The sequence below is a fragment of the Abrus precatorius genome, unplaced genomic scaffold (genome assembly GCF_003935025.1).
Source record: "Abrus precatorius isolate BTA unplaced genomic scaffold, Abrus_2018 Scaffold4, whole genome shotgun sequence".
Lineage (NCBI taxonomy): Eukaryota > Viridiplantae > Streptophyta > Magnoliopsida > Fabales > Fabaceae > Abrus > Abrus precatorius.
In genome coordinates this window covers 10,132,088-10,144,997 of record NW_020874384.1, presented here as the reverse complement: position 1 = coordinate 10,144,997, position 12,910 = coordinate 10,132,088, and the positions used below count along the sequence as shown (strand labels likewise).

General features: G+C 34.1%; 1 protein-coding gene across 1 annotated transcript; it reads right to left on the bottom strand.

Moving 5' to 3' along the window:
- Window positions 1-208: 208 nt before the first annotated feature.
- Window positions 209-1,565, bottom strand: LOC113866101 (protein YLS3-like). The gene is made up of 3 exons (XM_027500990.1): window positions 1,100-1,565; window positions 505-606; window positions 209-402 (listed from the first exon to the last, which is right to left on the bottom strand). Exons 1-3 carry the CDS (start codon window positions 1,437-1,439, stop codon window positions 209-211), a joined length of 636 nt encoding a protein of 211 aa, XP_027356791.1. The 5' UTR covers window positions 1,440-1,565.
- Window positions 1,566-12,910: the final 11,345 nt, after the last annotated feature.

Here is a 12,910-nt window from a genome sequence, read left to right as displayed (position 1 = left end):
TCATAGAAAGCCTTTGTCATCAATTGTTGGGCTTGAAATTAAGAAATTTTGTTGACCAAGGAGATCATGAACATGAAAAAAATAAGAGATGCCTAAAGAAACTTATTCTCGTTAATATAAATAACTTGGATATATGTTTCCCATACTCTCTTCTTCTCTTCTACAATAATTTGGTGAAAAAATGAATCACACCATAGTTAGAATAAGTTTACAGTGAGTTGACACAGAGATAGGGAAGGAGCTGGAACATGTTTATAGCAGAAGAGTCCAATAAAAGCCAAACTAGAAGCCATGCAGCTAAAACATTTGACCCAAACAATCTTTTCTCCTTGCAGAATGCATCATTCTTCTGCGGGGCACTGGCTGTTTGTTTACTGCTTGCAGGATTTGATCCAACTGCATCTGCATAATACATTCATGAATGACACTTAACATGTTTTATTATTGACCAATCACAATAAGTTAGCACTAAACAAAGTTTCATTTTCATAGTAATGTCATTACCAGAAGGACTGGATGCAGGACTTGTGCTACTTTTGTTGGAACCTTTCTCCAATTGATAAAATACTTGAGCCTCTGGTGATTTGGGATCCATGTGCAGCAGCTCTGTCCATTAAAATTTCACAAATTAATTACTTTTTTATGGGATGGCCCAAAAACTAGCATAGTAAATGATATTAAAAAAAATCATGATTTTTTCGCATCATAAGTTTTACACCCACCTTACACTTCCATCTATATGTCCTTTTCTACTCACATCACTCCTCTCATTTATCATTTTGTTATATTTTCCTTCCTATCTCATTTATCATTTTATTCAATGTAAGTTATATATAATAAATGCTTAAATTCAAATCAACGGTTAATATGCGTTCATTTTCTCAGTTTATCCAAAAAAATTTCACTTTAGATTAACTATATCTCAACTAATAAGATACCTCCCTCTCATAACCCTTTTTCTTGTTTACAAACTATTATCAGAGCCCCAACTAATCATTTCACTAACTATGAGACTTACCTATCACTCACCCTATACACCCTTTGAGGGGTGACAAAAAAAATTGCTCTTAAAAATTAACAAGTTAGAAAAAAATGTTACCGGGGCACTTGGAGATGTTAGCAGGGGCATTGCAAACTGTTGGGAGGCTCAAAGCTAAGGTCACATTAATCTGCAAACCACCCAGATCAGGATCATTACGATCTTTGATAATTACACACAAACACTTGTTGTTGTTCTTGAGCACTTGCTTAAGACCGCTACAACAATCTGCTGTTGGAGATTTTGCTTGACCCCCAACATAAGGCAAGCATGTTGCTAGCCCTGCCAATTGCTCCGTGCATTCCTCTATGTCCTTGGATGAATCTCCCATTGCACTGCCCACTATCATTGTTGCTAGCAACAATAAGTGCGCCATAACTTTGGTATTATTGTAGCACATTTTTCTGTTTCGTTAAGAAAATGAAGAGTTGTGCGAAGTAGTTGAAGTGATGTGAGGTTGGGAGTACTTAAATATTGTCACAAAAGTATGCTGTTGGTGAAGAATGGTATTTGTTATATCAAGAAAAAGAAGTGTTTTACAAATGTCATTCTTAACGACATTAGTTAATTTTATTAGTATTTTTTTACCAGATTATAATTTATTATTTTAGTAACTATTAAATATAAATTAAATGAAAAAGTTAAATTAAGTGTAAATTTTTTTGAAATTAGAGTAACGTAAAGGATTTTTTTTCCTGTATATATATTTAACAACTCTTAAGATAAGAAAGAGAAAAAAATATGAAAAGAAAAAAATGTGATGTAGAGTGTATACTTTTATAATTTTGTTGTAAGAATAATTTTAATATTTTAATTGATGTTATGATAGAGGGTTGGAACAAGCAACGGAGAATAACATGCCACTTCTGAATTAGTTTACCTTTTAAATATGAAAAGGCAAGAAAACAATGGTGTGGACAAAACTCGAAAAGTACATTAACTCAGTGCGTCACTTCACCAACCCACCAACAAGCCAAAGCAAATGATGCATAGGGACTTTAGTGACCTCTTCTGGCAAGCGTGGATGACAAGTGGCTGGAAAGCATGATATCAATGTCTCCAACTCATTCACAACAAAGTTGAAATATGGATCATACAATGCATTAAGTTTAATTAAAATTTAAATTTTAAAAATACTATTTATTATTATATTTCTTTTAATAATTTATTCACTTTTATGATAACAAGTTTAAAAATATATTGAGATTTTTTTTTAATGTTTTATGTTACGTAAAAAAAAAAGTTGAATAGATAAGGAGTGTTTAGACATGTAATGTGTTCGTATCATACATGTCACCAACTCTGACACTTCAAGTAAGAAAAGTGTTCTTAGTTTTATAATAATAATTTAGAATCATTTTAATATAAAAATCATTTTAGAGATTATTTTCTCTCATATTAGTTCTCAACATAATTAATAACTTTTGACTCAATTATGTCACCTCAAAACATGAAATAAACACCGGTAGAATTTTAGTTTTTCTTACAAAATTTCGTGCCAAAATTTATGAAGAATTTGTAAAAAAAAATGAAAAAAATATTTGTAGATAATTATTTTTACAAAAACAAATCATTAATAACCGTAAATTTTGATAGATATAAATTTGTAGATTATTTTCTGAAAAAAAAATTGCACAAAAATATGCAAAAAAATCCATAAAAAAATTCTTAAAAAATTGAAGGTAAATCTACGAGTAAGTTTTTTTACTAAAGTAATATAAAAAAAAATTTTAAAATTTTGCAAGTAAATTTGTAGATAATTTTAAAAAGAAAATTTACAAGAAAATTTCTTACAAATATATTAATAGAAAAATTTCCTATAAAATTAGAAAAAATTTGTAAAAACATCTTCAAACAAACACTTTATATAACTATTTTTATAATTAAATTTATAGAAAAATTTTGTAACTTTATTTTGATGTCATCAAATTGATATAAATTTATGAAAAAATAATAAAAAAATATTAAAATACTTAAAACAAGTTTTAAATAATTTTAATAGTTTTTATCAAAAATAGTTCATTAAAGTTGTTGATTGTTTCCTAGTTTTGTTTGTTTAGTGTCACGACCTCTTTTATAAGAAACCGAAAACATTGTTTCTACTTCACATACTTATTTAAGATAAATAAATAATAGAGAATATAAGTATAAAATTCACTTCTCATTCAAAATAAAATTAAGTTTCTTACAACAAATATCTAATAGAATAATATAATATTACATTTAGTTCATAATATTCAAAATACTTAAAATTACACTACGGAGCTCCCTCTACATGAGGTCTCAAAATATAAAGAAAAAGGATTTTGATGCAAAATCACTCTATTCCAACTTCTAACATTTCTCTACTGGCTCCTCAGCCTGAGAAGTAGATGTAACACCTGTGACACGAGGTCGCACACGGGTCAAAATAAACCTAATTACTATAGTACGAGGTAAGCAACCAGGGTCGTTTCTCAAAGAATCACAATGACAAATTAATCTATTTAGAGAGTGTATAAGACAGGGGGTTTGTTCATAAAGGAAACAAAAACGCACTTAATTATAATTAGAGTGAAGAGTGAACAGAAATTGAATTTCCAATCTAAGAATTAAGAAGAAAAATGACTACTCTATCACTGGATTTTTAAGAGAGTACATCAACAAACAATTCAGTAATTAACAATGAATCTGAATGAAACTTCAATTCGAACTCAGCATTCACATGAAAACCTTCATGCATTCGATTAGCACATAATTAATTAAAATTAAGAAAACTCTAGAACCTAATTGAATTGTGCCAATTTAATTTACCAATGTCGTTAATCGTAGTTTTCAAACCCGAAAATCCAATTCATGTTCCTTAAAACTCAATTACATACATCAATCGAATAATACGTAATCAACCAGATGCATAATCATAAATCCAAACGAATAACTTCAATTCAAAAATATAATTAGCAAAAGGGAGAGAATAAGGAATAGATGAAACTCAAAATTGTTATTGAATTTATGTCAATGTGCGATCAATCAATCTTCAAGAGTGTCACGTCTCTTTTAATCCTTGAATCAGATGGGAATCTAAGCCTCCATCGATGGAGGAAAACAATTCATGAAAGGAAAAAAAACAAAAAAAAAACAGAGAGAAGAGAGAAGAAGAGAGGAGAGGAGCCAAAAACAACTTAAAATTCAAAAATTTCGTTCGTCACTTTGTTCTCTTTTTTTTGGGAATGAAAACGGCCTCTTTTTGGTTCGTAGCCTAAAGGACAATTGTAGCCTTGGATGTTAGCTTCAAAACGCCACTAGAATGAGCTTAATCGGATATCTGTGGACTGAGATATGGCCTAAATACTGCACCTTACTCAGGATCCGCAACTACAGCGTTCTGGCATTTTTCAGGCCCAGTTTCATCTTCTTATCATCAGAATTGGTTTCTGACCTCTGCATAGGAATTGTGCAAGTTTCTCTTAGCTTTCCTACAAATCAAGAATCACAATGAAAGGAGTTCTACAACTCAAGATATGGTCCAGAAACCAAAACAGTACTAGAATTTACCAAATACTGGAAAAATTAAATAAAGCCCAAATAAAATTCAAACATCATAAAATGATCCAATTCAACCAATTAGGCACAAAAGAGAATTAATGAGCTAGAAATTAGAGGAAATAATGTTATAAAAATCCAATTGATCAACCTGCTACATCTGCTCACGTACCACCGTACGATCATCGCAGTACACACGCACACAACGACATAGAAAGAGAGCTTACAATAAAATAAAATAAAATTGTATGTATATATAGAGAGAGCAAAACATTACTCACAGCAACAGCCCCATGTATTACCAACCCATCTAATGCACAACATGAAAACGGTTTCCAACTGGTTTCACAGTCTAAGTAATCTAGAAGGAACTAAGCCGGTCTGGGAGCGACTCATTATGGTATTTGGATCCAGACAGCACAGCACAACAGCTCAGCATGAACTTACCGTTACACTTTGACCCACCTAAACATGTTACTCGACTCTATAATAATGCAAAACATATATCTCAGCATGATGCAACACCGCTAAAATTATTTTAATAGCTCAATTAAGATAAGTTTATGATAGATCAGTAAAAAATCTCAGCATTTTAATCAATTAACAGCAGTTACAACTTAGAAAATAGCTTTTATTCAACAGATCTAACAAAATCATATCAAAACATCTCGAAATAGCATATTAAACTTCAAAATGTAGTTCATAGGTTAAAGTAAACTCTCCTTACCTTAGAACGGTGATTCACTCCAAATCTACCTAATATTACTTGTTTTATAGCAAAATTCACCAAAGATTTGGCTTTAGAATGAAGTTTCTCCTAAGAACACCATGAACTTCAATGAGAAAGAGAAGAAGAAAAGAAACGAACGGTAAATCTAGTTTCAAACTTAAGGAAACTTACTTCAAATCCCTTAGAACGGACCCAAAATCACAAATCTAGAGAAAAATCTAAGTTAAGGAGGGTTTAATATGAGAGAAAATGGTAGTATATGGCCTTGGAACCTTTGAGAAACTTGGATAAGAGTGAAGAAATAAAAAATTTGTGTGAAGCCCCCTTTTTATAGAAAATTTTTGAAATGTACTGTTCACCGCCAGAATTACTGTTCATCACCGAAAACAATGTTCACAGCCTTACTGTTCATGCCGGAAACACTGTTCAGGACACTATTCACGCCAGAGACACTATGCACATGCACTGTACACGCATTGTACGCGTATGTGACGTCACTGATGATGTCAGCGGTCACTGTACATACATGATTTTACTATTCATATGCAGTTTTACTGTTCATTGACACTGTTCATACGGTACTGTTCACTTTTTTTTTTTTTTTTAAATAATTTCAAACTTTATCTAAATCTATTCCAATACCAAATAATTCTTCAATTAACATTTAACAAGTATAGATTACTCAATAATAGATTATAAGCCTGGCAATTCTCCCCCTGAAAAATAAATTTTCGTCCTTGAAAATTTCATCCCTCAGAGAAAAGATGAGGGTACAACTCTCTCATTCTTTCCTCTAACTCCTATGTGGCATCACCAGTTACTAGGTCCCAAACAACCTTTACTAATTGAATAGATTTGGCTCTAAGTTCCTTAACTCTAATGTTCTCGATACGAGCAGCTGGGACCTCCACAGACAAATCATGTTGTAACTCCAACACATCAGACTCGATTACATGAGACAAATCAGGAACATACTTCTTTAGTTGCGACACATGGAAAACATTATGTAGTCCTGACAACTGAGGTGGTAGCGCTAATTCATAGGCTACTGGTCCTGTACGATATAATATCTGATACGGTCCTATGAACTTAGGTGTTAGCTTCTTGGCTCTTAAGGCTCGCCCCACACCTGTAGTGCATAATACTCTCAATAATACGTGATCACCAACCTCAAATTCTGGGGATCTTCTGCGTCGGTCAGCATAAGATTTTTGTCGACTCTAGGTAGCTCTCAGTTTTTCTCTAATAAGTTCAACTTTCTCCTTAGTTTCTTGCAGCATTTCAGGCCCAACCATCAAATGTACTCCATCTTGGAACCAACAGATAGGGGTTCTACACCTTCTGCCATACAGAGCCTCAAATGGTGTCATATCTATACTCGAATGATAGCTATTATTATAAGTGAATTCTACGAAAGGAAGCATATCCTCCCAATTACTCCTCTACTCTACAATACAAGTCCGCAATAAGTCTTCTAAGATCTAAATAGTACACTCAGATTGACCATCTGTCTGCACATGATATGCAGAACTCAACTTCAACTGTGCCCATAGCTTCTTGGAGACTCTGCCAAAACTGGAAAGTGAATCGAGGATCTCTATCAGAGACAATACTAGAAGGTACTTCATGTAACTTGACAATCTCTCCTATGTATAATTCTGCTAATTTCTCCAAGCTAATGGTCATGTTAATTGGCAAGAAATGCGCACTCTTGGTTAGCCTATCAACTATGACCCACACAACAGCATGATTTTTAACTGTTCTGGGTAGATGGAACACAAAATCCACAGTCACATGGTCCCACTTCCACTCTGGAATTTCCATCGTCTGCAACTCTCCTGGATAGCTCTCGTGCTCCACTTTTGCCTTATGGCAAGTCAAACAGGCTTTAACAAACTCAGCTATCTCTCGCTTCATGCCTGGCCACCAAAACATCTGCTTTAAATCTTGATACATCTTGGTAACACCAGGATGAATGTTGAGACTACCCTTATGTCCTTCTTCTAGAATTGCTCTCTTTAATTCAGTATCTCTAGGGACACAAACTCGACCTTAGCATATGAGAATATCATCGGCACCTTTACTAAAACCTTTTGTCTTATCTATCCCCAAGAGAAATACAATCTAACATAACATTGGATCCCACAGTTGTTTGTCTTTAATTCCTGTAGGAAATTATTAGTCACCACAATTCAACTGCAACTAATCTTTTCAGGTGATAAGTCCACGTGTATGTTCAGGTGTCGGAATTATTCTACCAAAAAGGTTTCACTAACTCTTAAGGAGAATGCCTGAACCAAATTCCTACTTAATGCATCGGCCACCACGTTAGCTTTTCCTAGATGGTATTAGAGCTGAAAATCATAATCCTTAAGGAATTTCACCTAACGCCTCTACCTCATATTTAACTCTCGCTGATCAAATAAATACTTCAGACTCTTATGAGCACTATACACATCAAACTGAGCTCCATAAAGATAGTGTTGCCACACCTTCAGAGCAAAGACTATAGCAGCTAACTCAAGGTCATAGATCGAGTAATTTCGCTCATGGGTTTTGCAATTGGCAAGATGCATAAGCTACCACTCTCTTTTCTTGTATCAACACACATCTTAATCCCTAATGGGAAGCATCACAATACACCTCAAATGGTCGACTACTATCTGGGAGAATCAACACCAATGAGGAAGTTAGTCTCTGCTTCAACTCATTAAAGCTTTGCTCACATTCCTCAGTCCATACAAAAGGTTGATCACGGCGAGTTAACCGTGTCAATGGTGCAGTTATCTTCGCAAATCTCTCTATAAATCTTCGGTAGTAACCTGCTAGGCCCACAAAACTACGAATCTATGTGCTGTCTTCCATCTTTCCCATTGCAACACCGCTTCAACTTTGGAAGGATCAACTGCAATTCTCTTAGCTGAAATAACATGACCAAGGAACTTCACTCCCTCTAGCCAAAACTCACACTTAGACAATTTAGCATACAACTATTTCTCCCTTAAAACACTAAGTACAGTCCTTAAATGCTCTGCATGTTCCTCTAATGAACTAGAATAAATCAAAATATAGTCAATAAAGACTATCACAAACCAATCTAAAAAAGGTCTAAAGATTCGATTCATGTAGTCCATAAACACAGCTGGAGCATTTGTGACTCCAAAGGGCATCACTATATACTCATAATGGCCATATCTAGTGTGAAAAGCAGTCTTAGGAATATCTTCATCTTTCACTCGGATCTGATGGTACCCAGACTTCAAATCAATCTTAAAGAATACCTTAGCGCCTCTCAGCTGGTCCATCAAATCATCGATCTGCAACAATGAGTACTTATTCTTAATTGTCAACTTATTCAACTTGTAATAATCAACACATAATCTAGAACTTTCGTCCTTCTTTTTCACCAAGAGAATTGGTGCTTCCCAAGGTGATACACTCGGCCTAATCATCTATTTCCGTATTAGATCCTCAATATGCTCCTTAAGCTTCATCAACTCTTTTGGCGCCATTCTATAAGGTACTACAGACACTGGCTCAGCTCCAGGAATCAAATTTATAGCAAACTCCATCTCTCTACGTGGAGGTATTCCAAGACTATCCTCTGGAAAAATCTCAGAGAATTCCTGTACTATTGGTATTGATTGAAGACTTTGCTCAATTTCTGCATTCATAACGTCCAACAAAACAAAACAAGATACTCCCTTACCCAAGGATGTTTCTACTTTGTGAGTAGAAATCAATTCAACACAGCCTTACTACTCTGGAAAGATTAAACACCTCAGGTCACAATCAATTAGCACACGATTGGCAGTTAGCCAATCCATACCCAGGATTACATCTAACCCTGACATCGGAATACAAATAAAATTTACTTTGTACCTTCGTCCCTCAATTACTATGGAACACTAACACAAACTGTCAAAGTCTTGATCAAACTCAGAGTAAGTGTTGATACTACCAATTCACATCCTAGATCACTCACCGGTAACCCTAAGTTTCTCACACAAATGTCTGCAATAAAAGAGTGTGTAGCTCCAGAATCAAACAATACGAAAGAAAAGTACATTCCACTACCGCTGTCCCCTGAACAAGATTCGTCGCTTGGGCTGCCTTTGATTCAGAAGTAGTGAATACCCAGAAAACTACTTCTAAATACAGTCTAAGTGATGACTTCACCTCGGGCCTCCAGCATAGCACGAGCTCCGTGCCACCACATCTTTCCGTCCCCTGTCAGCATATACGTAGCATATAACACCTTCCTCTCCTCGGCGCAACCCATGGTTAGGAAGATCTTCTCAATCTCCTTGATCCAGGGTTTAACAGCATCTGGTCTATCCACCATCATGAATTGAAGAGGATCGTTCTTCCTAAACTCTGACAACCCTTAGTATTCAAGAGGAGGTGCAACTGAGGCAGTAGCTGTTGCTGCCTGTGCTACAGCAGCGGCTTAGTTTGCAACTTGCTGCTGCTGCTGAATCATATCTAGACTCTGCCTCACAGTGGTTGCCATGGCCTCTATGGCGTGAGCCATTTGGTTCACGTCAGCATGAGGAGGGTTTGCAACAGATCTTCTCGGTCTAGCCATCCTAATATATAGACTACCTTAGATTATTAACGTTTAACACATTCAACAATACCACCACATAGCTATATTCACAAATTCAGCTTACAATGATATATTCATATTTAGTATATGATAACAATTTAATCAATTTAGCACTGAGTATAACATCATATCAACATTCATACAGTATAGCAAACACACTTATCTTAGCAATCATTTACAACTTAGCTTAACAGCCTCTTATTCATGCAGTATGTAACGTCCTGATTTTCGTAAATTAGCTAGCGACTCTTGAATCGTAATTGCTTACTAATTCTGACTTTCTAGTATCACAATAATTAGATAGATGCTGATTTTTATTTTTATAGAATATTGATTGATTTCTGAGTTTGGCATTTTAGAGTAACTGCATGCAATATATTTGGTTTCAATATCATCCAAAAATTTCTCTGATTATGTTCAGCTGTACTGTCTAAGATACCCCTGATAATCTTATCCAAAAAATTAATTTTTGTCTTATTTAAATAATTGTCAAATCATAATTATTCGCTTAAAAAAATGTGAGATTTAGTAATCATTGCATTAGATTTTTAATCATTTCTTAGCCGTCAAAATTATTGCACGGAATCTCACGAAATCTAGTAATCATTACTTCGAAGATTTCCAAATCTAGTATCAGCCACTAGAAAGAGAAGAAGAGAAAGAACGTCGAAGAGCCATTTTCAATTGATCTATAATTTGATTCCTCTAGGTTGGAGCTCAAAGTTTGTCCCCAATCTCTCTCTCGGACTATCTCCATACCAAGGAACAAGGTGAAAACAAAAAATGAACAAAAGATCTTAAAATCTGAGTGTTTATGCAATTTATAGATTTTTCTGCCTCTGCGCGTTATCACTTTGCTTCACAAAAGTAGTCACGCAGAGGCTTATATGGTGTTCTGGAAGACTGGAACGATCACTTTCATTCATAAAAGTGGCAATGCTGGAGGTCAAGTTATGCGTGTGCTCACTTTCATGAGGAAAAGTGGCCACGTGCAACTTGCAAAGTTAAAGGTCTCTCTAAAACCCTCACTTTCGCCAGTAAAAGTGGTAACGCGCAACTCTGCTAAGTTTGAAGTCCTCTAGAATGCTCACTTTCACCAGCGAAAGTGATATCGCACATCATGCAATGTTTGAAACTTCTTTGGAACGCTCACTTTCACCAGCGAAAGTGACAACGCGCTCTTTGCTAAATCTGAAGTCTCTCGAGAACGCTCACTTTCACCAGTAAAAATGGTAACGCACATATTTCACTTATCATTTAATCTTTCGATCATTCACTTTCACTGACAATAGTGATCACGCCCAGCCCAAACTCCATAAACCTTGTCTTTTAAGTCCAAACTTGCTATTTTTCTTCTATCTTTCCATTGATCTTCCATCTTCATGAGCTTGGCTCAGAATTTTCTACAAAAACATGCTTGAATTATTTATTTTTACACAGAAAATTTACAAATGCTAAAATAACTATTATTTAAGGAAAACCTTCAATTATTCTATTTTTATAAGTTTTTCTACTTTTTCCAACATATTTTCCTTATCAAATGGATTAAATCTATAGTAAAATACTAGTAAAAATATGGATTCATCAGAAATCTTAGCTTATGCTTGAAGGGGAAGATGAGACATTACAAGAGGCATAGGAAAGGTTTAAGGAACTCATGTGAAGTTGTCCATATCATGAATTTGTTTGTATGGTACAATAACCCTTATTAAAGAATTTGTTTATCATGAATTACAAATAGATTAAACATTCATATCAAGTATTTTCAAATTAAGTTATTCTTAAAGTTAACTTGAGCCTATAAATACAAATCAACATCTTTGCATTAGATGGTTGCAATTTACCAGCACATTATCATTCTTTTTTCAAATTTGCTTGTTTAGCATGTCATTGTCCCAATATTTAACTAGTGAACACTCTTTGTTCAATGAGGTAATGCTAAGTGATGGTAGGAAAATATAAATTTTGTAGCAATACTAAAATTAAAATTTAAAACACAATAGAAAGGAAACCTTAGCCAACGAGAGCTAAGTACTTACAAAATAACTACACAATAAGTTATTGCCAAACTATAGCAAATAAGCTATAGTATCTTGAGCAAGAAAATACAACCTCCTATCCTTACCATTTTACTTTTGTAATGTTTGCCTTACAAGTCACTTGAAAACAAATAAGCTTCAATTGTACTTTTCTACATTTTGTATATCAACAATGGATCCCAACAATTTTGCATAGGAACTACCTTTAAGGTTGGGCGCAAGAAACATGACAAGACACAAGATAAATGTTCTTCTAAGTTGGTCATGGACTTTTCCTTGGCTAATAATCTAGCTTAGCCTGACATTTGTTATTTCATTGAATCTCAACGTTGCCCTTTGATCCGATATGGCATATTTTAGAATGTCTAATCCTATTTTGTTTGAAAATTTTAGAATTTTTACATGCAAAGAAAAAATTGATTGACAACTAATGCTTAATAATATTAATAAAAACTATGAATAAAGTGAAATCATAACATGAGATAGAAATATTTTTTATAGAAACATTTTTTCATATTTGACAAATATATTAATGGGTCTTACACTAATTAACTTGTGCAACGTAGTCCAAGTCTGAGCAATGTGGACAATTGAAATACTATCATGTGGTAGGTCAAACACTTTGCCTACATCACGATAGTTGAGTTAAATCTCCTCTTCCTTAGCATATATGCAAACTAAACGTACATAAAAACACTCTGTGAGATTTCTAGATAGTGACACTACTATTTTCATCATTATAGTCATGTTCATCTATATGAAACATATTTTGATTGAATATGTTAGTATTTAATTAGTGATCAAGAGTTTTAGTGACAAACAATGGAGTTCAACCTTCATCATAAGAACATGACTATGAGCTTGAAAGAGGGAGAACATGTACGACTTTTAGAGAATAAGTTTAGGAAAAATAAAATATTTTTTAGTTAATTAGAGAGAATCTAAATTTGATAAGCTAGAGAGTAGATCTG